Here is a 26,854-nt window from a genome sequence, read left to right as displayed (position 1 = left end):
CTGCATTCCTCTCTTCTCCAGGTGCATACACGCTTATTATGACCCACTTCTCGCATCCAACCTTTACTTTAATCCACATAATTCTTGAATTTACACATTCATATTCTCTTTTCTCCTTCCATAACTGATCATTTAACATTACTGCTACCCCTTCCTTTGCTCTAACTCTCTCAGATACTCCAGATTTAATCCCATTTATTTCCCCCCACTGAAACTCTCCTACCCCCTTCAGCTTTGTTTCGCTTAGGGCCAGGACATCCAACTTCTTTTCATTCATAACATCAGCAATCATCTGTTTCTTGTCATCCGCACTACATCCACGCACATTTAAGCAACCCAGTTTTATAAAGTTTTTCTTCTTCTCTTTTTTAGTAATTGTATACAGGAGAAGGGGTTACTAGCCCATTGCTCCCGGCATTTTAGTCGCCTCATACGACACGCATGGCTTACGGAGGAAAGATTCTTTTCCACTTCCCCATGGACAATAGAAGAAATAAAAAAGAACAAGAGCTATTTAGAAAAAGGAGAAAAACCTAGATGTATGTATATATATATATGCATGTGCGTGTCTGTGAAGTGTGACCAAAGTGTAAGTAGGAGTAGCAAGATATCCCTGTTATCTTAGCGTGTTTATGAGACAGAAAAAGAAACCAGCAATCCTACCATCATGCAAAACAGTTACAGGTTTTTGTTTCACAGTCATCTGGCAGGACGGTAGTACTTCCCTGGGTGGTTGCTGTCTACCAACCTACTACCTACTGGTGCCCAGACCCTCTTATTTCCTCTTATCTCCATGGGGAAGTGGAACAGAATTCTTCCTCTGTAAGCCATGCGTGTTGCAAGAGGCGACTAAAATGCTGGGAGCAAAAGGCTAGTAACCCCTTCTCCTGTATATATTACTAAATTTGAAAAGAAACTTTCGTTTTTCCTTTTGGGCCACCCTGCCTCGGTGGGATACGGCCGGTGTGTTCAAAGAAGGAAGGGAGGATGGGATGGATGGGATGGATTGGAGATATTATATATATATATATATATATATGAGGTGGTTTGGTCATTTAGAGAGAATGGATCAAAGTAGAATGACATGGAAAGCATATAAATCTATAGGGGAAGGAAGGAGGGGTAGGGGTCGTCCTCGAAAGGGTTGGAAAGAGGGGGTAAAGGAGGTTTTGTGGGCGAGGGGCTTGACTTCCAGCAAGCGTGCATGAGCGTGTTAGATAGGAGTGAATGGAGACGAATGATACTTGGGACCTGACGATCTGTTGGAGTGCGAGCAGGGTAATATTTAGTGAAGGGATTCAGGGAAACCTGTTATTTTCATATAGTCGGACTCGAGTCCTGGAAATGGGAAGTACAATGCCTGCACTTTAAAGGAGGGGTTTGGGATATTGTCAGTTTGGAGGGATATGTTGTGTATCTTTATACGTATATGCTTCTAAACTGTTGTATTCTGAGCACCTCTGCAAAAACAGTGATAATGTGTGAGTGTGGTGAAAGTGTTGAATGATGATGAAAGTATTTTCTTTTTGGGTCACCCTGCCTCGGTGGGAGACGGCCGACTTGTTTGAAAAAAAAAAAAAAATAATAATAATAATAAATATATATATATATTTATATATATATATATATATATATATATATATATATATATATATATATATATATATATATTTTTTTTTTTCAACAAGTCGGTCGTCTCCCACCAAGGCAGGGTCTACCAACCTACTACCTAGGTATTATATATATATATATATATATATATATATATATATATATATATATATATATATATATATATATATATATATATATATATATATATATATATATATATATATATAGTAGGTTGGTAGACAGCATCCACCCAGGGAGGTACTACCGTCCTGCCAAGTGAGTGTAAAACGAAAGCCTGTAATTGTTTTACATGATGGTAGGATTGCTGGTGTCTTTTGTCTGTCTCATAAATATGCAAGATTACAGGTACGTCTTGCTACTTGTACTTACACTTAGGTCACACTACACATACATGTACACGTTTATTTATACACACTCATCTGAGTTTTCTTTGATTTTATCTTAATAGTTCTTGGTCTTATTACTTTTCCTTTTATATCCATGGGGAAGTGGAATAAGAATCTTTCCTCCGTAAGCCATGCGTGTTGTAAAAGTCAACTAAAATGCTGGGAACAATGGGCTAGTAACCCCTTTTCCTGTAAAGATTACTAAAAAGAATAAGAAGAAGAAAATTGTCAAAGTGGGAAGTCTGAATGTGCGTGGATGTTGTGCAAATGATAAGAAAGAGATGATTGTGGATGTTATGAATGAGAAGAAACTGGATGTCCTGGCTTTAAGTGAAACAAAGCTGAAGGGGGTGGGAGAGTTTCAATGGAGAGGAATAAATGGGATTAGGTCAGGGGTTTCAAATAGAGTTAGAGCTAAAGAAGGAGTAGCAATAATGTTGAAGGATAAGCTATGGCAGGAAAAGAGGGACTACAAATGTATAAATTCAAGGATTATGTGGAGAAAAATAAAGATTGGATGTGAAAAGTGGGTTATAGTAAGCATGTATGCACCTGGAGAAGAGAGAAGTGTAGAGGAGAGAGAGAGATTCTGGGAAATGTTGAGTGAATGCGTGGGGAGTTTTGAATCAAGTGTGAGAGTAATGGTGGTTGGGGATTTCAATGCTAAAGTGGGTAAAAATGTTATGGAGGGAGTAGTAGGTAAATTTAGGGTGCCAGGGGTAAATGTAAATGGGGAGCCTTTAATTGAGCTATGTGTAGAAAGAAATTTGGTAATAAGTAATACATATTTTATGAAAAAGAGGATAAATAAATATACAAGGTATGATGTAGCACATAATGAAAGTAGTTTGTTAGATTATGTATTGGTGGATAAAAGGTTGATGGGTAGGCTCCAGGATGTACATGTTTATAGAGGGGCAACTGATATATCGGATCATTATTTAGTTGTAGCTACAGTTAGAGTAAGAGGTAGATGGGAAAAGAGGAAGGTGGCAACAACAAGTAAGAGGGAGGTGAAAGTGTATAAACTAAGGGAGGAGGAAGTTCGGGCGAGATATAAGCGACTATTGGCAGAAAGGTGGGCTAGTGCAAAGATGAGTAGTGGGGGGGTTGAAGAGGGTTGGAATAGTTTTAAAAATGCAGTATTAGAATGTGGGGCAGAAGTTTGTGGTTATAGGAGGGTGGGGGCAGGAGGAAAGAGGAGTGATTGGTGGAATGATGAAGTAAAGGGTGTGATAAAAGAGAAAAAGGTAGCTTACGAGAGGTTTTTACAAAGCAGAAGTGTTATAAGAAGAGCAGAGTATATGGAGAGTAAAAGAAAGGTGAAGAGAGTGGTGAGAGAGTGCAAAAGGAGAGCAGATGAAAGAGTGGGAGAGGCACTGTCAAGAAATTTTAATGAAAATAAGAAAAAATTTTGGAGTGAGTTAAACAAGTTAAGAAAGCCTAGGGAAAGTATGGATTTGTCAGTTAAAAACAGAGTAGGGGAGTTAGTAGATGGGGAGAGGGAGGTATTAGGTAGATGGCGAGAATATTTTGAGGAACTTTTAAATGTTAAGGGAGGTGGTAATTTCATGCACTGGCCAGGGAGGTATACCATCTTTTAGGAGTGAAGAAGAGCAGAATGTAAGTGTGGTGGAGGGACGTGAGGCATTACGTAGAATGAAAGGGGGTAAAGCAGCTGGAACTGATGGGATCATGACAGAAATGTTAAAAGCAGGGGGGGATATAGTGTTGGAGTGGTTGGTACTTTTGTTTAATAAATGTATGAAAGAGGGGAAGGTACCTAGGGATTGGCGGAGAGCATGTATAGTCCCTTTATATAAAGGGAAAGGGGACAAAAGAGATTGTAAAAATTATAGAGGAATAAGTTTACTGAGTATACCAGGAAAAGTATACGGTAGGGTTATAATTGAAAGAATTAGAGGTAAGACAGAATGTAGAATTGCGGACGAGCAAGGAGGCTTCAGAGTGGGTAGGGGATGTGTAGATCAAGGGTTTACATTGAAGCATATATGTGAACAGTATTTAGATAAAGGTAGGGAAGTTTTTATTGCATTTATTGATTTAGAAAAGGCATATGATAGAGTGGATAGAGGAGCAATGTGGCAGATGTTGCAAGTATATGGAATAGGTGGTAAGTTACTAAATGCTGTAAAGAGCTTTTATGAGGATAGTGAGGCTCAGGTTAGGGTGTGTAGAAGAGAGGGAGAATACTTCCCGGTAAAAGTAGGTCTTAGACAGGGATGTGTAATGTCACCATGGTTGTTTAATATATTTATAGATGGGGTTGTAAAAGAAGTAAATGCTAGGGTGTTCGGGAGAGGGGTGGGATTAAATTATGGGGAATCAAATTCAAAATGGGAATTGACACAGTTACTTTTTGCTGATGATACTGTGCTTATGGGAGATTCTAAAGAAAAATTGCAAAGGTTAGTGGATGAGTTTGAGAATGTGTGTAAAGGTAGAAAGTTGAAAGTGAACATAGAAAAGAGTAAGGTGATGAGGGTATCAAATGATTTAGATAAAGAAAAATTGGATATCAAATTGGGGAGGAGGAGTATGGAAGAAGTGAATGTTTTCAGATACTTGGGAGTTGATGTGTCGGCAGATGGATTTATGAAGGATGAGGTTAATCATAGAATTGATGAGGGAAAAAAGGTGAGTGGTGCGTTGAGGTATATGTGGAGTCAAAAAACGTTATCTATGGAGACAAAGAAGGGAATGTATGAAAGTATAGTAGTACCGACACTCTTATATGGATGTGAAGCTTGGGTGGTAAATGCAGCAGCGAGGAGATGGTTGGAGGCAGTGGAGATGTCCTGTCTAAGGGCAATGTGTGGTGTAAATATTATGCAGAAAATTCGGAGTGTGGAAATTAGGAGAAGGTGTGGAGTTAATAAAAGCATTAGTCAGAGGGCAGAAGAGGGGTTGTTGAGGTGGTTTGGTCATTTAGAGAGAATGGATCAAAGTAGAATGACATGGAAAGCACATAAATCTATAGGGGAAGGAAAGAGGGGTAGGGGTCGTCCTCGAAAGGGTTGGAAAGAGGGGGTAAAGGAGGTTTTGTGGGCGAGGGGCTTGGACTTCCAGCAAGCGTGCGTGAGCGTGTTAGATAGGAGTGAATGGAGACGAATGGTACTTGGGACCTGACGATCTGTTGGAGTGTGAGCAGGGTAATATTTAGTGAAGGGATTCAGGGAAACCGGTTATTTTCATATAGTCGGACTTGAGTCCTGGAAATGGGAAGTACAATGCCTGCACTTTAAAGGAGGGGTTTGGGATATTGGCAGTTTGGAGGGATATGTTGTGTATCTTTATACGTATATGCTTCTGAGCTGTTGTATTCTGAGCACCTCTGCAAAAGCAGTGATAGTGTGTGAGTGTGGTGAAAGTGTTGAATGATGATGAAAGTATTTTCTTTTTGGGGATTTTCTTTCTTTTTAGGGTCACCCTGCGTCGGTGGGAGACGGCCGACTTGTTGGAAAAAAAAAAAAAAAAAAAAAATATATATATATAAATATATATATATAAATACTGTATATATATATATATATATATATAATACCTAGGTAGTAGGTTGGTAGACAGCAGCCGCTCAGGGAGGTACTACCGTCCTGCCAAGTGAGTGTAAAACGAAAGCCTGTAATTGTTTTACATGATGGTAGGATTGCTGGTGTCCTTTTTTCTGTCTCATGAACATGCAAGATTTCAGGTACGTCTTGCTACTTCTACTTACACTTAGGTCACACTACACATACATGTACAAGCGTATATATACATACCCCTCTGGGTTTTCTTCTATTTTCTTTCTAGTTCTTGTTCTTGTTTATTTCCTCTTATCTCCATGGGAAAGTGGAACAGAATTCTTCCTCCGTGCCCCATGCATGTTGTAAGAGGCAACTAAAATGCCGGGAGCAAGGGGCTAGTAACCCCTTCTCCTGTATATATTACTAAATGTAAAAGGAGAAACTTTCGTTTTTCCTTTTGGGCCACCCCACCTTGGTGGGATATGGCCGGTGTGTTGAAAGAAAGAAAGATATATATAATAAACAACCATGGTGATATTACATATCTAAGGCCTACTTTTACTGAAAAACAGTCCTCGTCTCCTACATACTCTAACATGAGCCATCACCACAACTCTTTACCGCTTTTAGTAACGTACCGCCTTCCATATATCTGCAGCATCTGCCACATTGATTCTCTATCCACCCTATCGTAGCCTTTTCTAAATTCATAAATGCAACAAACGGTTCCTTATCCTTATCTCAGTATTGTTCACCCGTATGTTTCACTGTAAAAGCTTGGTCTACACATCCTGTAGCCTTTGAAATTCTATTTGTTCCTCTGCAATCCTATTTTCTGTCTTATCTCTTTTAAACATTTTAGCCAGTATACTCAATAAGCATACAACTCTTACACTCACTCTTGTCCCCCCTTCCCCTATACAAATGAGCTATGCATGCTATCTGGGCTGACATACCCAACATATGAAAAAATTTTAAGAAATTAGTTTATATAAATTGATAGACCTGATCAAAGAAACATACATAAAAGAAAAAACTCAATTTAAAGGATTAATGGGGAATGAGAAAATGAGGCGATTGTAGTGAACTGAGATAATAAGGAACAATTCTGTAGCCGACAGACTTTGTCCATTGTTATTTAATGGAATGACCCCAGTAGATTTTGTCCTGCATCTTCGAAATCCTTTAAATCAAGGTTCACTATATAAAAAAGCTCATGGAGAACTATGAGTATAAATCATTTAAGTTACTTCGCTTAATCAGCATGCATGGCACACAATGCCACTGAATGAAGAAGAGAAAATGCAAGGAAACATGTTATAACATTAGATAATCTGATACAGAAAAATACTGAATAAAATTTTTACCTGTAACAGGTGACAAAATGCGCATAAGCTACCAAAATCCAATTATGATGAGCTTTCACCATCCGAACCCTTAAGGGATCCACCCAGCTTGAACCTAGATGAAAGAAAGGTCATTCATTAAACAATGCTGAACAATATGTACATAGAAATTCTGATTACAAATTAAGAAGCTTGAAAAGAAAATAACAAGTTAAAACAATACTCTACATAAAAGGCATTCTGATAGTATCCCCAACCAAAATGATGCTTATCCTAAATCATTAGAAAATGTAACAAGGTACAGTTGTACCTCAAGTTTTTTTTTTATTATTAACACATCAGTCGATTCCCACCAAGGCAGGGTGGCCCGAAAAAGAAAAACTTTCATCATTCACTCCATCACTGTCTTGCCAGAGGGATGCTTTACACTACAATTATAAAACTGCAACATTAACACCCCTCCTTCAGAAGGCTGTTCGAGTGCCAATACCGAATGAATCTGTTCCCATAAGGAATAATGTAAATTAGATTAGTCCGTTTCAGACTCCCAAAAATACACTTACAAAAATACACTTACATAATTGTTTGAGTTGGGAGCTGTTCGAAACTCGAGATACCACTGTATTGTCCAAAAAAATTATACTGTATCTGCATGGATATAGAAGATGTAGAATAATTGAAGCAATAGATTAGTTCAAGGATCATAACGAGTGTGACTTGGGAGTCTGTGTTCCTCCTAAGCACAGTGGAACCTCGACTTACAAATGCCCCACCATGTGAATTTTTCAGGATATGAACAGTCACTCGATCAATTTTTTGCTTCTGGTTTGAACGAAATTTCAGGATGCGAACTTCCCCCTCAAGGGAGGTTCCTTGGTGAGGGGCTCTTGATCAAGGGAATTGGATCTGTGCTCCACTTCCCTAAATTAATAATAATAATAATTATTATTATAATACATACGTACTAATATTACACTGCAGCACGCCTGCTGGCCCATACTAGGCAGGTACTTCACAATCCATCCCACTAACAGAATATTTGCCCAACTCAATTTTCAATGCTACCCAAGCAATAAGCCTTGATAATTCATAGAATTGATGAAGGAAAAAAGGCGAGTGGTGCATTGAGGTATATGTGGAGTCAAAAAACGTTACCTATGGAGGCAAAGAAAGGAATGTATGAAAGTATAGTAGTACCAACACTCTTATATGGGTGTGAAGCTTGGGTGGTAAATGCAGCAGCGAGGAGACAGTTGGAGGCAGTGATGCCCTGTCTAAGGGCAATGTGTGGTGTAAATATTATGCAGAAAATTCGGTGTGTGGAAATTAGGAAAAGGTGTGGAGTTAATAAAAGTATTAGTCAGAGGGCAGAAGAGGGGTTGTTGAGGTGGTTTGGTCATTTAGAGAGAATGGATCAAAGTAGAATGACATGGAAAGCATATAAATCTATAGGGGAAGGAAGGCGGGGTAGGGGTCGCCCTTGAAAGGGTTGGAGAGGGGGGATAAAGGAGGTTTTGTGGGTGAGGGGCTTGGACTTCCAACAAGCGTGCGTGAGTGTGTTAGATAGGAGTGAACGGAGACGAATGGTACTTGGGACCTGACGATCTGTTAGAGTGTGAGCAGGGTAATATTTAGTGAAGGGATTCAGGGAAACCGGTTATTTTCATATAGTCGGACTTGAGTCCTGGAAATGGGAAGTACAATGCCTGCACTTTAAAGGAGGGGTTTGGGATATTGGCAGTTTGGAGGAATATGTTGTGTATCTTTATACGTATATGCTTCTAAACTGTTGTATTCTGAGCACCTCTGCAAAAACAGTGATAATGTGTGAGTGTGGTGAAAGTGTTGAATGATGATGAAAGTACGTATTTTCTTTTTGGGGATTTTCTTTCTTTTTTGGGTCACCCTGCCTTGGTGGGAGATGGCCGACTTGTTGGGGGGGAAAAAAAAAAAATCTATTTACTCATGTGCAAGTCCCACTCACATCCAACCCATCTCATTCATGTATTTATCCAACACAAATTTGAAACTACCCAAGGTTTTAGCCTCAATAACCATACTAGGCAGATTGTTTAACTCATCAACACAAGAAGAAGAAGAAGAAGAAGATTTTGTTCGGATTTTTAACCCCAGAGGGTTAGCCACCCAGGATAACCCAAGAAAGTCAGTGCGTCATCGAGGACTGTCTGACTTATTTCCATTGGGGTCCTCAATTTTGTCCCCCAGGATGCGACCCACACCAGTCGACTAACACCCAGGTACCTATTTGCTGCTAGGTGAACAGGACAACAGGTGTAAGGAAATGTGTCGAAATGTTTCCACCCGCCGGGAATCGAACCCAGGCCCTCCATGTGTGAAGCGGGAGGTTTAGCCACCAGGCCACCGGCACTTCAGCAGGCCTGTTGTCCCATACTTAGCAGGTCCTTCACAAATCCAACCCATTAACAGAATAAACGCTACCCAAGCAATAAACTTTAATAATCCTATTTACTAATGTGCAAGTCCCACTCAAATCCAACCGCTCTCACTCGTGTATTTATCCAACCTAAATTTGAAACTACCCAAGGTTTTAGCTTCAATAGAACCTTGGGTAGCTTTAAAAAGAGATTGGACAAATATACGAGTGGGAGGGGATGGGTATGATTGGTGTCGTGCGTATATAATATTAGAAACGAGGAAGACTGCAGTAGGCCTGTTGGCCCATACTAGACAGGTCCTTCACAGATCCAACCCACTAAAAGAGCAAACGTACCCAAGCAATAAACGTTCACAATTCTATTTGCTCGTCTTGACTGTGTGCTAATGGAGTTACAGGAAGCTGACATAGAAGAAATGCTGAACACTTACAATGATGCACCTGTTGTACATTCCTTGAGTGATGGTGAAATTAGATGAATTGTGATATATAAATAAGCCGTAGAGTTGATATTAGCATCATATTGAAGTATTTTGTCTTGCCTCTTAAGAGCAGTAATTCTGCTGGAACGGATTAATGCCATTTCAGTTAATTTAAATGAGGAAAATTGACTCTAGCATACGAACAAATCGGGATACGAACAAGGTCACGGAATGGATTAAATTTGTAAGCCGAGGTTCCACTGTATATGCAGTTTTTCATACACAGTTGCCAAAATAAAAGTAAATGATATATAAATGAATAACAGAAAAAAAAGTGATGGGATAAAAGAAGCTAGCTGTTGCAAGTAGCTGTGTGACAGCCACAGAAAAGCTTCAGCCCTCCAGCACTTGCATCAGCTGCACCATGTAATTTTTTTTTTATACTACACAGGCTGCCTCACCAAAGTAAGGTGACACTCACCCCGAAGAAAACTACAAATGTGATTTTCATGTGATGCTCAGGTGGAGATCTGTACATGATATGCTGTAAAAGGAAGAGCATTGTGCCTTCTCAAATTAAAAGATGAGAACCAAGACAACTTGAACAATCAATATTGAGGATTAGCCTACACACACAGTACTATAAATCTAGATATAAAAAAAAAAAAAAAAGACCAAGATATGTGAAAAGGCAACATATATCTCATAATGGAATGTCATATTGTACCACCTTTGATCAAGTATAAATGTCCAACAACACAGTAATTATTTCATAATAAAGAAACATGAAGTTTGGTAGACAAGACATATAGGCAACATTTAGGCAACTTTATTCCGAAACGTTTCGCCTACACAGTAGGTTTCTTCAGTCGAGTACTGTGTAGGCGAAACGTTTCGGAATAAAGTTGCCTAAATGTTGCCTATGTGTCGTATCTACCAACCTGTTGGTATTGTATACCATTTGATAATCAAACATGAAGTTTAAGACGAGGAAATCTGATAGCTTACCTGGGGGTCCTGCATTGTTTAAAACATTGATTTCATTCTTGAAGAATTTATTAAGATCAGCAGAAGAGTTCCGTGAGTGCCTAAGATCCATGGAGGGCGTTCTAGAGTGTGATCTTGCAGCATGGCTCCGAAGATCACTTGAGCTACGGGACATGTGCCCTGGATACACACCATTATGCAGACCTGGGTGCAAGCATGAAGCAATGAGATAAATAAATAAAAGTTATGTAAGATTGCTTAATTTTGTGAATTTTTCCATAGATGTACACTGTACAGTATATAATACTGATACTGAATTTTTTAATGACTTAACTTATTTCAAGAGGCTAAAAATAATTATGTATGAGCTCGGAGCATGTAAATGCATATTCATCAATCAATGCATTCCTCTCTCTCTCTCTTTTTAACCACCATGAGACTAAAGTAGAACTACTTTTCAGCATTACTATGGCTCACCTTTTTCTAAAACTTTTACCTGTGTTCTCCTTGTCTCTGACACTAATTCAAATAGTTAGTTTATCACTATTAATTTCTCTCAAAACTGTCACAAACATCTCCACTAGTCTTCCTCTCAACCAAGGATGTCATGCTCAGTTCCTTCAACTTCTCATAGTGCATTCTTCTCAGTTTGTAAACTAGTGTGGTTGCCAACCTTAGGGCCACATGGAGTTTCAGCATGTGCTTTACCAAAGAGGGGGGGGACTCCTTGCTGGGCCACATACTTGACTGCACTTTTTGTCTTGCTCATTAGCATAAGCAATTAGTTTTATATTATATCTGTATTAATATATTAAACAATCAAAAGTATTAAATAAAATCTTGCCTGAAATATTAGGCACAATATTGTATAGGCTTTGTAAATTATCATGTACATTATATTTGCATTGTCCCTTACCTTTTATGTAATTAGTTTTGCAAATAAATATTTGAATCTGAATTGGAGAGATAATGAAATGGATACCATATTCAACACAACCTTCAGCTGTCTTCTCAACTGAAAATAACATGGCTATAGCTATTCCACAAATTCTATTTTGTAGAGAGAATGGCATAATAGACATTAGTGAAATCAACATTAAATACATTAAAATGAAATACATATCTGAAGAAGCCGAGTCTAAACAAATTAATTAGGCTGGAAAAACTACTTTAACGAATCTAAACACCAAACTGTGAACCCTACGAGTAGTAGTAGTCAGGGTTATCTTGAACCTTTGATAGGCTGGGTGCTGCATAGTGCAGGAGCAATGTGGCAGATTTATGGAAGAGGTGGTAGGTTACTTAACACAGTCAAGAGCTTTTATGTAAATAGTGATGGGCAAGTTGAACATAGGAGAGAGGGAGAGTATTTTCCAATAAGACAGGGATGTGCAATGTCGCCATGGTTGTTTGACATTTATAGATGGGGTTGTAAAAGAAGTGAATGCTAGTGTGTTGGGAAGAGGTGTGGAACTGAAAGACAGCAAATCTAGTACAAAGTGGCAGTTAGTTTTTGCCAATGACAGTTTTGTTGGGAGATTTAGAGAAGTAGCAAAGGTGGGTAAATGAATTTGGGAGGGTATGTAAAAGAAGGAAATTAAAAGTAAACTTAGGAAATAGCTAGCTGGTGAAAGTATATAAAAAAAAAAGGAAATGAGAGATTAGATATCAGACTGGAGATAAGGAGTATGGAAGAAGTAAATGAGTTCATATATTTGGGAGTGGATTTGTCAGTACATGGCTCTATGAGAGACAAGGTGAGCTACAGAACTGATGAAAGTAAAAAGGTGGGTGGCGCACTGAGGCATCTGTGGAGACAAAGAGTTATATCTACAGAGGCAAAAATGGGAAAATGTACCAGAATATAGCAGTACCAACACTGTTGATGGGTGTGGAGGAGGGATTTTGAATGTTGTAGCAAGGAGGCGGCAGCGGCTGAAGGCAGTAAATATGTTGTGTTTGACAGCAATGTGGTGTAAGCATTATGCAGAGAGTTCAGAGTTTGTAAATTAGGAAATGTGGGGTCACCAAAAGTATTATTCAGAGGAGTGAGGGGTTGTTGAGGGAGTTTGGACATTGAGAGAGGATGGAGAAAAATAATATGACTAGGAGGGTGTATAAATGTGAGGTGGCAGGAAGGAGGGTTGGGGTCATTCTAGGAAAGGTTGGAGGCAGGAGTAAAGAAGGTTTTGAGTGCTAGGGGATAAGACATGCAACAGACTTGTGTGAGCATGTTAGGAATGAGTTTGTGGAGGTAAGTGGGTTTTATGATTTGCTTGCAATTTGAGTGTGAGCAAGGTAACATTTATGAAGTGATTCAGGGAAACTGTTTAACCAGACTCAAGTCCTGGAGGTGTGAAATATAGTGTCAAAACACTGAAAGAGAGGCGAGGATGTTGTAATTTGGAGGGTCATCTGAACTATAATGTCAGTGTCCTTCTGGTAAGACAGTGATTGAATGAGGGACAGTTAAAATGCTTTTCTGTTTTGTCAGGGTAACCTACCTCAGCAGATGGCCGGTGTTAAAAATAATAATAAAATAATGTGTAATGAATGTTGTATCATTATTTGGGATATTCACTATAATCCCCATTATAATTACAAGTGATACCTACCCTCCCACCTTCATCTTGAGGGAAGTAGGGATGTGAATACATTCTGTGAGGCACCCCTCCGGGCGTGGGGCCAAATGTGTTGCATCGATGGCACTTGCCTCAAGCCGGCCCTGAATACAGCAGTTAACAAAATCAGTAGAAGAGGGCAAGCACCAAATGATTGGAAACTAACAAATGTTACTCCAATATTAAAAAAAAAAAGACAGGACACATGCCCAGAAGTACCACCCTATTAGCTAGACACATCAGGAAAAGTAATGCAGACCATCATTAGAGGAAGAAACATAACATACCTGGAAGATAACTCACTAACTGATAATCAAGTAGAATGCATAACACAGTAAAAGATCCTGTATAACAAACTTATTAGAATTTCTTAATTACAAGGAAAAGGGAAACTGCTTTAATAAATTCCCACAGGGTGTAGACTAATTTTAAATCCGGAAATCCTTCACTAAAGTACCGCATAAAAGATTGTTTGGGAAGATAAAGTTACATAGTACAGGTAACAAACTTTACTCCATGATCAATGATCAGCTCACCAATAGGAAACTAGTTTTAAATGGTTAAGTACTATATTTCAATGGCTGAATGTAACAATTTTCATAATGTATATAAATGAACTCAAAACAAGAATAACAAAAATACAGCAAAACTCACAGATGACAAAGAATTAGGAAAATAAAGCACATCTTTGACTGACTGCAGCAATATTCAGAGGGACCTGAATAAGTTAGGGCAATGATGCGAGATGTAGAAAACTAACTTCAATGTCAATTTATATAAAGTAAGGCATTTTGAATAAAACAACATGTATTAAATATGAATATAAAAATGAACGTCTGCTGGTTGAGATAAAAAAAGAGAAGGATTTTGGAGTATAGGCAATGATACCAATGCAGCTAAACAATGTCTAGCTGTAAGTAACAGAGGAAACAGCACTAAATTTCAGAGTAAGAAATTCTGAATGCAACCCACCAGAAACAACAGCGACCTCTAAAACGCACTAGTCAGGCCTCTCCTTGTTGTTCAGTATTAGTCCCTAAATTACATAAGAGATGACTTGTCGGCAGACTGGTCTATGAAAGATGAGGTGAACTACTGAACTGATGAGAAAAAGGTGGGTGATGCATCAGGGCATCTGTGGAAACAAAAGAACCTTATCCATTGAGGTAAACAGAGCAATGTACCCGAGTATAGTGGTACAAAACTCTTATATGGGTGTGAAGCATGGGTTTATATGTTGCAGCAAGGAGGCTGGAGGTAGTGGAATGTGTCTGAGGGCAATGTGTGGCATATCATTCAAGAAATTCATAATTTACAGATCAGAAGGTGTAGGGTTACTAAAAGTATTGTTCAGAAGGCTGAGGCAGGATTTTTGAGGTGGTATGGACATTTTGAAAGGATGGAGCAAAACAGGATAAATTGGAGGGTGTATAAATCTGTAGTGGAAGGAAGGAGGAATAGAGGTCATCCTAGGAAAGGCTGGAGGGAGGGGGTAAAGGAGGTTTTGTATATGAGGGGCTATGACATTCAATAGGCATGTGCATGTATGTTAGGTAAGAGTGAGTGGAGGCAAGTGGTTTTTATGGTTATGTGCTCTTGGAGTGAGAGAAAGGTAAAATTTATGAAGGGAATCAGGAAAACCAGTTAGCCAGACTTGAGTTCTGAAGGAGGGATGGGGATACTGCAGTTTGGAGGGGCATCTGAACTGTAATGTCAGCCTGCCTCTGGCAAGACAGTGATAGTGATGGTGAAAGCATTTCTTCTTTTACGGATCACTCTACCTAGGTGGAAAATGGCCAGCGTGTTAAAAAAAAGCTCATACTTTTGCGAAGAAATAGACTATTAGAAATGACTCAAAACATAAATCATATCTTCTATATAGGAAATAGACATTACAAACCTCTAAGAAGCTAAGTTAATAAGGGCCCTGTATCCATGGTAGGCCCACTGTAGAGAATGTAGTACTGTACTTGCATTAAGGTCACACCTGATGTGAGAGGACAGACCTATACCTGGAGTATACCTGGAGAGGGTTTCAGGGGTCAATGCCCCTGTGGCTCGGTATGAGACCAGGCCTTGTGATGGATTAGGGTCTGATCAACCAGGCTGTTACTGCTGGCTGCACACCAGGATATATTATTTACTGGGGAGGCAGTAAACTCATAAGGATTATATAATGCTTGGGAAATGGGAGTTAATCAGGTTTGATCCAGGGAAGGGAAGGAAAGGGTAGTTCATATTTCTTGAACCAAGAGCCTTTCATACAGGCCTATGATTGGATATTATGGGAAAAAAAAATATGGCAAGTCAGACACCATAATCACAATATACAAAAAATGCAGAGGCACCAAAGACAAGGGAACAACTGAAAATGAAGATGAGGTGTCACAGAATCAGGATATACTTTTTAGTTTTGGGTTTATGAAGTGGACTGACCTGAAAATGAAGGAGATGGAACAGCTTTGAATACAAGTCTGATAAGAAATAAAATGCTAAAAATCTGAAACAACTGGCCATTAGCAAGGACGAGGCAAGGTCAGGACTTGTGAATCAACCTCTCATAATCACAACTAGACTAGCAGAGCTAGGCATGTACATCCAGTTTATGGGACCTTGCAATAAAAAAAAACTTAAGCACTGTTCAGTGAAATTTAATTATTCATAATGATTACAGAACACACCTTGCCCAACAAGCTGCGGAGGATTATGACGCATATCAAGGGAAGAGTTACGAGAGTGGCCTGGCCTGGGGACTGCTACTGCTCCCCCTCCACCAGGTCCTGGAACTCCTCCACTTGATGTTGCTGTTGCTTCAGGTAAACGCATTACTCCCCCAGCTGTACTGTTGTTGTTATTGTTATTATTACTGTTCATGTTGTTATTACCATTGCTTGGTGGTGGTCTGCTCTGACTCTCACGGGACTCTGAAGATGAGGATTGTGGAGGCTCTTGAATTGGAATGCCTGTAATATATATCAATTGGAAATATGATAGTTTTGTGTACAGTAATAATAATCACAAAATGAAGAATCATTGTGGCAATAAAATGATCATAACATTAACTGCATAAAACCAAGAAACTTACTAGGAGGTGAGAGGTATCCACAAAAGAGGACATCTCCACATGATGAATGGTGCAAATCTTGGCACAACATTAACCGCTTCACCAATGGGGCAATACCATAGAACTCTGCTTCGTGCCTAAATATTGCAAGGCATAGGTCAAGAATCTTAAAAATATTTTGACTTAATTGGGTTATTACTTTTCTAATTAGCCCTTTACTGTTGTAACTAACAGATTAGAGAAGAGAAAAATAACAAAGAAAAATATTAAAAATGTGATGGCATGTCACAGGCATATATGACGAAACACTGAGTTGAAGGAACTTCAAAATATTAAGGAGTGAATCACTGGCAAACTTGAAATAATGGAGCACGAGAGATTATTATAATCATAACTAAGCACTAAACCCACATGGGTCATACAGCACTGAGGAACATTAGAAAGATTTGTGCAAAGACGAAATAAGGTAAAATTCCTAGACAGGATTATGTACGATGAAATATATTTTGGATGCAAAGAATAGAGTTTCTGCCATGACAGATGAAGATAAATAATTTGCAGGAAGAAGTTTGCCAATGAATGTAAAAATGGGAAAGGATCAGTCTAGTTTTGTAAGGTTTCAGGTTTAAAAACAGTAATGTATTATTATGGTTGCAATCCACTGTTAAACATCTCAAGTGATGTAAACATCACTTACAAAGTAAACTGGGCAAATTGATTCTGGAATGAAAGTCTGTTGGCTACAGAATTGTCTGTTAGTCACGATCTACCGAGAGAATTTATTTGAAAAACAACGGACAAAGCTCATTGTTTAGAAAATTGTTTGCTACTGCTATGACCAGCTGGGAAACTATTCCTGAAACAGTTTATGAAAAAGACGTAATGCAAAGAGCAGAAGGGCTATTACGATGTTAGTCATGAAGCATTATAAAGGCATCTTCATAAGGGATGAATGGAAGGAGCAGAAGGGGGCATCCAAGGAAAGGTTGGAAGGATGGGGTGAGAGATATTGAGAGAAAGAGGCTTGCACATATTACAGGTATATGTGAGGATTTTATATTGGAATGGATGGTGAAGGCTGGTCTATAGGGGTTACTGCATTGTTGGAGTGTGAGCATGGTAATATCTGAAGAGATTCAGAGAACCCACACCATGTGAAAGGCTCATCTTTCAAGTAAATACTGTATTAAATTACCAAATTCTGATATTCAGAAGTGAGACATTAAAAATATATGCTGCTACACCAATAGAGAAAATATTACTAATTTTTTGAAGGAATTTTAGATTAAGTCAATTAAAAATGTACTACTTAATTTTATATAACATAATAAAAATTAAAAGTTACCTGAATGGTCATTACATAGTCCAAAAACTGATTTAGAACTAAAAATTATTACCACAAAACAAAGACAACTGTTTCAACCAAATTATATTCAAATTATGGTTATAAAATTTTCATAATACAAATCATTTAAATAATGAAATATTTTAAAAGCTATCTGTATATAAAATAAAAAACTGAAGACTAAATTTATAAAGTCATCTCTTAAAACAATATAAAGCTATACCTCAGGGCACTGATATCAACAATCGACATGTTAAGATCCCGAGTACGAAGATAATTGAGAATGATGCTGAAGAGGGATGGATCCCGATCAATGAATATAGCTCCAGATTCATCTCTGAGTGTTGAGATTCGTCCAGACAATAAGGATGTGAAGAAAGTGTCAGGAACCCACGTGAGTGTGTGTCGTGATGTACTGAATCTGAAAAAAAAAAAGAGCCAAACTAAAGTTAAATAAAAATACAATATCCACTAATTAACATGTTTCACGAGTATAATAATCATATACATGTACGAACAAATTCATTCCTATGGTAGGTTATTATGTCAATGAGTTGTTATAATGTCGAGTCCATTATTATCATTATGGGGGAGTGCTAAACCCTTAGGGGTTATACAGTGCCTATAAGGGGAAGGGATAGAAGACATTCAAGCTCAATTCAGGGAACTGGAGCACAGCTCCAATTCCCTAGATTATGAGACCCTCATCAGCATCAAGGACTCTCCCTTGAGGGGATGTGGAGTCCAGATGTCTCCTTTATCCTGGCTGAAAATAATGCACAGTAAAATTGGTTAATACTGTAACAGACTAGAAAACACAGATCTATAATGTAAATTTATCTGTGGAATTACCTTTATATATACTGTATAAGGTATTAAACAAAAATTAATATTACACATCTATGCCTACCAGTCTGTTAATTAAGTAGTTTTGTGTTACTAAAGTAAAAATAAATGGTTTTAGAACAGTACAAACACCTGCGAATCTACCAACTTCTTCTATCCACACAGACATCACTAAAAAAAGTAAATGTATTTGTATTTGTATTACTGTCCTGATGAACATCACCTACCAACTGGTGATAACTTCTAAAAATCAACTCATACCTAAACTTATCTTCATCCTTATTTTACAAACCTCTGTCCTCCCACATTGAGATGAATGATGTCCCCAGAGCCGGGGAAATACGTAGATGCCATGGTTAATCGTCTTGCAGGGGCAGTACTACTAGTCAACGTCAGCTTGACTCTCCGCCATGTTGTTTACATCCATCAGCTGGCCACTCGTCCCAGTCTGTAGACAACGACCTCAATCAAAATCATTAACTTCATTTTAATGCCAGTATTGAACACATGGGTCGTTAAAGTACACCTCTACACTAGCATAAATAGTAATCCCTATTTTTTCAACGCTTTATTTGTATAATAACTATATGATTAATGAAAATGTTGTTGAAATATCAAACAACAGTCTGGAAAAATACGTTTATTTAACCTGTTCACACGTACCTACTTAATAATTTTGGGTTTTATGCAATTATGAAAAGCTAGGTGTATTTCAGTCGTTGTGCGACAGTTGGGTTATAGCCATGAACCCGTAGATAGATCTAACATAATACAAAATACCGATAACGAGGTATGCCACGAAACAACTAAAGTGGCAAATTGTTTTAATTCCTACTACACATCTGTCGCATCAACACTAGTAAGTAAACTACCAGCTGCATCAAATACCTTTAACACATTAACACAGACTCTGATAAGTTTAAAACATACTATACCAATTGTGAAAATTTGTGTGGACTGCCTCCAAGTGAGTCGCCTACCCTGGCAAACTCTGTTGACACCGAGTTCTGAGGTGGGTACCTCAGCCTCACAAGTGGCTTATAGAACAGATTTTCACAAATGATTGGTATTGCAAGAAACTTCGCCTGCATGCACGTATAAAGGACTAACTTACTTGGTGTTGCAGCATATATCCTGATCTTCAACTTCCTAAGCCTAGCTGTAGCCCCTTTGGACTTCCCCTTGGAAACCACGTGCAACCGGGATCATTAAATTCCTGCAATATTCAATCGTTATTAGTGTCCTGCCTGCATCTCAGAAATTCCTATATCCAAGAGGGTATGTATCCCCTAGTATAACTATGCAGACTCAGACACTAGCTTCAGACGGCTCTGAGACGCTGGTACTTACTGGGCATATTCTCTCTGTAGCACGCCGAGCCCTCAGTTAACTCAACCCGCAATCTCCTAAGTCACTGGCCAGAACCTACGGGAAAAGGTGAATATCTCGTCTTACTGTATGGGCTGATGGAGGAGATCATCTACGGTAGATCGAGGTGCCTCTACCAGATTTCCCCAGGTCTCAGATGTGAAGACACGTGGGGGCGCCGCCTGCTGTTCACGGCACGTCTTGTCCAGTCGGTGTCTATCGTAAGAAGGACGCTATTCTGTCTTTGTGACCTGCGCCCTGCCATTCAAGCTAGGGCTACCAGTTCTCCCTAGCTAACTTATCCTAGTGTTTGCCTACATTATCGGCCTATTACTACCTATGTTAAGGTCTTAGGTCTACTCTATCATTATCTACAGATGCCTTAGTAAACCTAATATTAGTGTACTACCAGTAAAACTACCTACTCCTTCCCTGAAGAGTAAATCTATAAATTAAATAAGCTTACCAACCGCCAACCAGAGAATGCCTTGTTTGGGAGGGTTTAAGGGCCGCTCGGCTCAGATGACCAGACGCCCATGCTGGATCTGAGCTGTGGAACTATTTGGACCAAATAAATTTCCACACCAATAAAGGGGTAACCCCAAACAGTTGTCAAGTAGTGTATCTCATGACTTCGTGCAAAAAGAACTAAGCAGGTTAAACCCAACTAAGAGCACTGGCCTATATAACATCCTGTCTAAGTTCCTAAAAGATGGTGCCTCTGAATTGCCAATCCCCATTGCTCACATAATAAATCTGTCCATAACCACTAATACCGTACCGGAGGGGTTCAAGGAGGCCAGAATTACTCCTATCTTCAAGAAATATAGTAGGTCTGATGTCAGCAGCTATAGGCCTGTTAGTATACTCAGTGTAATATCTAAAATTCTAGAGAGGGCGGTGTATTGTCAAGTTGTTAAGTACCTTAATGACAACGACATCCTTGACAGTTCCCAATCAACCGACACCTCCCTAATTAATCTGATGGATTACATGAGAACTGAAATGTCGATAAGGATCCTCATGGGAATGGTAACTTTAGACTTACAAAAGGCCTTCGATACTGTCAACCACAATATGTTATGTAAGAAACTTCAAGCTGTCCGCATAGGTTCTATAGGCTAGTTTAAGTCCTATCTTAGCAATAGGAAACAAATAGTCAAAATCAACAAAATAGAAACAGAACCCCTGCCGATAGCATGTGGAGTTCCCCAAGGTAGTATTCTGGGTCCCTTATTATTTCTGTATTATGTAAAGGACATGCCCATCAGTGTCAAGTTCAAACTCCTACTGTATGCAGATGACAGTGCTCTGTTAGTGTCAGGTAAAGACCCACAAGATATAGCTAATGTATTAACACTGGAACTGGAGTCCTGCAGCAAATGGTTAGTAGACAATAAACTATCACTACACCTCGAGAAAACGGAAGCCATACTCCTTGGCACGAAAAATAAACTGAGAAGGGTAAATAATTTGAATATCCAGTGTAATGGGGAGCCCATCACTTCACTTTCCTCAGTAAAATATCTGGGAATTCCCTTTAACCCATGCATGTCAGGAGAACTGATAGGGAACAGTGTAGTTTAGAAAGTATAATAATAAGATATTATCTCCTACATTGAATAATAATAAGATATTATTATACAATGTAGGAGATAATAAGATATTACCTCCTACACTGTATAATAATAGGGTATTAAAAGGACCCCAATGGAAATAAGTCACTTTGTCTGGCTTTTTTTGGATTATCCCAGGTTCTCTTCACATATACTGCTATGTATGATAATCTGTGTACTAACTGTATTTGTGTATACCTGAATAAACTTACTTACAACACTAGTCCTCAGTGCCTTAATGCACGCGACTGGAATAGTGCAGAGTGCGGCATAAGTCGGTAATTTAGTTAAATATTAGTGATGAAGATTTCAAGGAACTTGGAAGAGGCATTCATGTCAGCTTAGGGAAGCAAATATCAAAATTTCTTTGATAATATTTTTAGATTAGGACATATGCCTGTCCCAACTACTGGACCACTATGACAAAGTTCTGGATGCTCTAGAAGACAAACAAAACGCAGATGCAGTATACACAGACTTTGCAAAAGCCTTTGACAAGTGTGACCATAGTAATGCCCGTGTTACCCAGGGCAACAAGGGTTTAGAGCAGGTTTCTCCTTCCTGTCCCAGCTACTGAACCACTCTGACAAGGTCCTGGATGCTGTAGAGGATAAACAAAATACAGATGTAGTATACACAGACTTTGCAAAAGCTTTCGACAAGGGTAACCATGGTGTAATAGCACACAAAATACGGGATAAAGGAATAACGGGAAAAGATGGTAGATGCATCTACAACTTCCTGACAAATAGAACACAAAGAGTAATAGTAAACAGAGTAAAGTCCCAGGCAGCCATGGTAAAAAGCTCTGTTCCAAAAGGCACAGTACTCGCTCCCATTCTATTCCTCATCCTCATTTCTGACATAGACAGAGATGTAAGCCATAGCTCCGTGTCTTCCTTTGCGGATGACACCCTGATCACCATGGCAGTGACTTCCATCGAAGACACCGCGAGACTCCAAGCGGACATCAACCAAATCTTCGAATGGGCCACTCAAAACAATATGAAGTTCAACGAGGAGAAATTTCAACTACTCAGATATGGACAACTTGAAGAAATTAAAAATGTGTCAGGGTATACCATAAATTCTAACCATACAATAGAGCGGAAAAGTAATGTGTAGGACCTGGGAGTGATAATGTCAGAGGATCTCGCCTTCAAAGACCACAACAATGTATCTATCTCATCCGCTAGGAAAATGATAAGATGGATAATGAGAACCTTCAAAACTAGGGACGCCAAGCCCATGATGATTCTCTTCAAATCGCTTGTGCTCTCTAGGCTGGAATACTGCTGTACACGAACGACCCCCTTCAAGGCTGGCGACATTGCAGACCTGGAGAGTGTACAAAGAACTTTCACAGCACACAAGTGCGATAAGGCACCTAAACTACTGGGAACAGTTGAAGGTCCTTGATCTGTATTCCATCGAATGCAGGCGAGAGAGATACATGATAATATACACTTGGAAGGTCCTGGAGGGATTGGTACGAAACCTGCACACGAAAATCACTCCATATGGAAGCAAAAGACTCGGCAGGAGATGCAACATTTCCCCGATGAAAAGCAGGGGCGCCGCGAATACACTGAGAGACAACACAATAAGTGTCCAGGGCCCAAGACTGTTCAGTTACCTCCCAGCATACATAAGGGGGATTATCAATAGACCCCTGACTGTCTTCAAGAAGGCACTGGACAGGCACCTAAAGTCAGTACCTGACCAACCGGGATGTGCTTCGTACTTCAGCTTGGGTGCGGCCAGCAGTAACAGCCTGGTTGATCAGACCCTGATCCACCATGAGGCCTGGTCTCAGACCGGGCCGCTGGGGCGTTGACCTCCGAAACTCTCTTCAGGTAAACCCGCCCACATCCTGTTCCTCATCCTCATATCTGACATAGACAGGGATGTAAGCCACAGTTCCGTGTCTTCCTTTGCAGATGACACCCGACTTTGCATGACAGTGTCCTCCACTGAAGATGCTGCTCGACTCCAGGCGGACATCAACCAAATCTTCAAATGGGCCACTGAAAACAATATGAAGTTCAATGATGAGAAATTTCAATTACTCCGATATGGAAAATATGATGAAATTAAAACTATATCGGAGTATAAAACAAATTCCAACCACACAATAGAGCGAAAATCTAATGTACAGGACCTGGGAGTAATAATGTCAGAGGATCTCACTTCCAAGATCACAACATTGTATCAATCGCATCTGCTAGATAAATGACAGGGTGGATAATGAGAACCTTCAAAACTAGGGATGACAAGCCCATGGTGACACTCTTCAGGTCACTTGTTCTATCTAGGCTGGAATATTGCTGCACATTAACAGCACCTTTCAGGGCAGGTGAAATTGCTGACCTAGAAAATGTAGAGAGAACCTTCACGGCGCGCATAACGGAGATAAAACACCTCAGTTACTGGGAGCGCTTGAAGTTCCTCCCTGGAACACAGGCGGGAGAGATACATGATTATATACACTTTGAAAATCCTAGAGAGATTAGTACCAAACTTGCACGCAAAAATCACTTCCTATGAAAGCAAAAGACTCGGCAGACAATGCAACATCCCTCCAATAAAAAGCAAGGGTGTCACTAGCACGTTAAGAGACTACACAATAAGTGTCAGAGGCCCAAGACTATTCAGCTGCCTCCCAGCATACATAAGGAGGATTACCAATAGACCCCTGGCTGTCTTCAAGCTGGCACTGGACAGGCACCTATAGTCAGTATTACTTGATCAGCCAGTCTGTGGTTCGTACGTCGGTTTTCGTGCGGACAACAGTAACAGGCCCTGATCCACCATGAGGCCTGGTCATAGACCAGGCCGCGGGGGCGTTGACCCCCGAAACTCTCTACAGGTATACTCCAGGTATGCAGCCCAATCTAATTCAAACCTATCAGAGAAACCAATATCCTAAAATATACGAACACATTAAGCTTAAAGCCACGGGAGGGGGGGTGGGTGAATGATAGCTCTAGGCCTTTCGTGTTGCAACCAACACATCGGGAATTTGCAGTGTTGCAGAAGAAAGGATGAAGTCCAATCAAACGCGTTCAGAGTAAGCGTTTTTGCTGGAATGAGGGAAGAGGGAATCAGTAGAGAATAAGTGTCCAAGGGTGTCAACCAACGCCCAGTGCCAGCTACCTGGAAGGCTGGACATTTTTTAAGGAATTATAAGATTTTTTGGTTAGTGTGGACTGCATGGAGAGGCCCGTCTAGCGGACAGTGCATTAAAACACTTTGTGTCACCCGCTCTATGAAACAAGTGGTGATTCGAGGTCGTTCAACTGGAGTACTTCATATGACTGAGTTTTAGGGAGTGAGAATAAACTGCCCTTACAGATTTGGGGGACACTGATATCTTTAGTACGCATTTCCTCTCGAGGTGAAATACAGGAGCATACCTGGAGTATACCTGGAGGGTGTTCCCAGGGTCAACGCCCCCGCATACGTGGCAAGCCTGAGCTCTCTCATAATCAAGCAATAGCAGCAGCAGCAGGCTGTCTGGGCTGTTGCTTTTGCTCACCCTTTTCGGTCCTTGATGTAGTGAATTTCATGCTACTCTCTACCATAGTGTACAAGTGTAGTGAGCTTCATACTACTCTCTACCATAGTGTACAAGTGTAGTGAGCTTCATGCTACTCTCCACCATAGTGTACAAGTGTAGTGAGCTTCATACTACTCTCTACCATAGTGTACAGGTGTAGTGAGCTTCATGCTACTCTCTACCATAGTGTACAAGTGTAGTGAGCTTCATACTACTCTCTACCATAGTGTACAGGTGTAGTGAGCTTCATGCTACTCTCCACCATAGTGTACAAGTGTAGTGAGCTTCATACTACTCTCTACCATAGTGTACAAGTGTAGTGAGCTTCATACTACTCTCCACCAGTACCTGGGTGTAGTACTCACTCCAGAAATTACGAGATATTCTGAACGGAAATTCCATAGGTTGTATCTTGCGAGGGTTTTAAGAGACTGAAGAAGCGTGTGTTTGAGGATGAGTACGAGACATCTTTTTTATGCTTCCTTCCATCTTCACTTCTGATGTATTTTGAATCAACCTGCCCGAGACTCATGTTTATACTCCTAGTGGTTCTAGTTTCTCGGTTCCATAAAGATGTTTTCATTGCCAGGAATATGAGAATGCATGTAGTTTTTGCTGTCCCAGATACACACGCCAACCTTGTGTATTTACCTGGAGTTTACCTGGAGAGAGTTCCGGGGGTCAACGCCCCCGCGGCCCGGTCTGTGACCAGGCCTCCTGGTGGATCAGAGCCTGATCAACCAGGCTGTTACTGCTGGCTGCACGCAAACCAACGTACGAGTCATAGCCCGGCTGGTCAGGTACCGACTTTAGGTGCTTGTCCAGTGCCAGCTTGAAGACTGCCAGGGGTCTATTGGTAATCCCCCTTATGTATGCTGGGAGGCAGTTGAACAGTCTCGGGCCCCTGACACTTATTGTATGGTCTCTTAACATGCTAGCGCTTCTTTTTGATTATAATCTTAACGTGCTAGTGACACCATTGCTTTTCATTGGGGGGATGTTGCATCGTCTGCCAAGTCTTTTGCTTTCGTTGTGAGTGATTTTCGTGTGCAAGTTCGGTACTAGTCCCTCTAGGATTTTCCAGGTGTATATAATCATGTATTTCTACCGCCTGCGTTCCAGGGAATACAGGTTCAGGAACCTCAAGCGCTCCCAGTAATTGAGGTGTTTTATCTCCGTTATGTGCGCCGTGAAAGTTCTCTGTACATTTTCTAGGTCAGCAATTTCATCTGCCTTGAAAGGTGCTGTTAGTGTGCAGCAATATTCCAGCCTAGATAGAACAAGTGACCTGAAGAGTGTCATCATGGGCTTGGCATCCCTAGTTCTGAAGGTTCTCATTATCCATCCTGTCATTTTTCTAGCAGCTGCGATTGATACAATGTTATGGTCCTTGAAGGTGAGATCCTCCGACATGATCACTCCCGGGTCTTTGACGTTGGTGTTTCGCTCTATTTTGTGGCCAGAATTTGTTTTGTACTCTGATGAAGATTTAATTTCCTCATGTTTACCATATCTGAGTAATTGAAATTTCTCATCGTTGAACTTCATATTGTTTTCTGCAGCCCACTGAAAGATTTGGTTGATGTCCGCCTGGAGCCTTGCAGTGTCTGCAATGGAAGACACTGTCATGCAGATTCGGGTGTCATCTGCAAAGGAAGACACGGTGCTGTGGCTGACATCCTTGTCTATGTCAGATATGAGGATGAGAAACAAGAT

General features: G+C 40.0%; 1 protein-coding gene across 3 annotated transcripts in view; it reads right to left on the bottom strand.

Moving 5' to 3' along the window:
* Positions 1 to 19,043, bottom strand: part of LOC128690933 (SH3KBP1-binding protein 1) — an 82,188-nt gene extending 63,145 nt beyond the window's left edge. For 2 of the 3 annotated variants that reach the window (XM_053779717.2, XM_053779718.2), the window contains exons 1-6: positions 18,888 to 19,043; positions 17,973 to 18,170; positions 16,426 to 16,541; positions 16,022 to 16,303; positions 10,741 to 10,923; positions 6,916 to 7,009 (exon numbers count right to left, since the gene is read on the bottom strand). In XM_053779717.2, coding sequence (XP_053635692.1) covers positions 6,916 to 7,009; positions 10,741 to 10,923; positions 16,022 to 16,303; positions 16,426 to 16,541; positions 17,973 to 18,170; positions 18,888 to 18,949 — 935 coding nt within the window. In that variant the 5' untranslated portion in view covers positions 18,950 to 19,043. The remainder of the gene's footprint in view (positions 1 to 6,915; positions 7,010 to 10,740; positions 10,924 to 16,021; positions 16,304 to 16,425; positions 16,542 to 17,972; positions 18,171 to 18,887) is intronic. The other variant, XM_070088387.1, reaches the window with a different exon arrangement.
* Between the last annotated feature and the right edge of the window lie 7,811 nt (positions 19,044 to 26,854).

The sequence above is a fragment of the Cherax quadricarinatus genome, chromosome 24 (genome assembly GCF_038502225.1).
Source record: "Cherax quadricarinatus isolate ZL_2023a chromosome 24, ASM3850222v1, whole genome shotgun sequence".
NCBI lineage: Eukaryota > Metazoa > Arthropoda > Malacostraca > Decapoda > Parastacidae > Cherax > Cherax quadricarinatus.
This window is presented reverse-complemented; position numbering and strand designations above follow the sequence as displayed.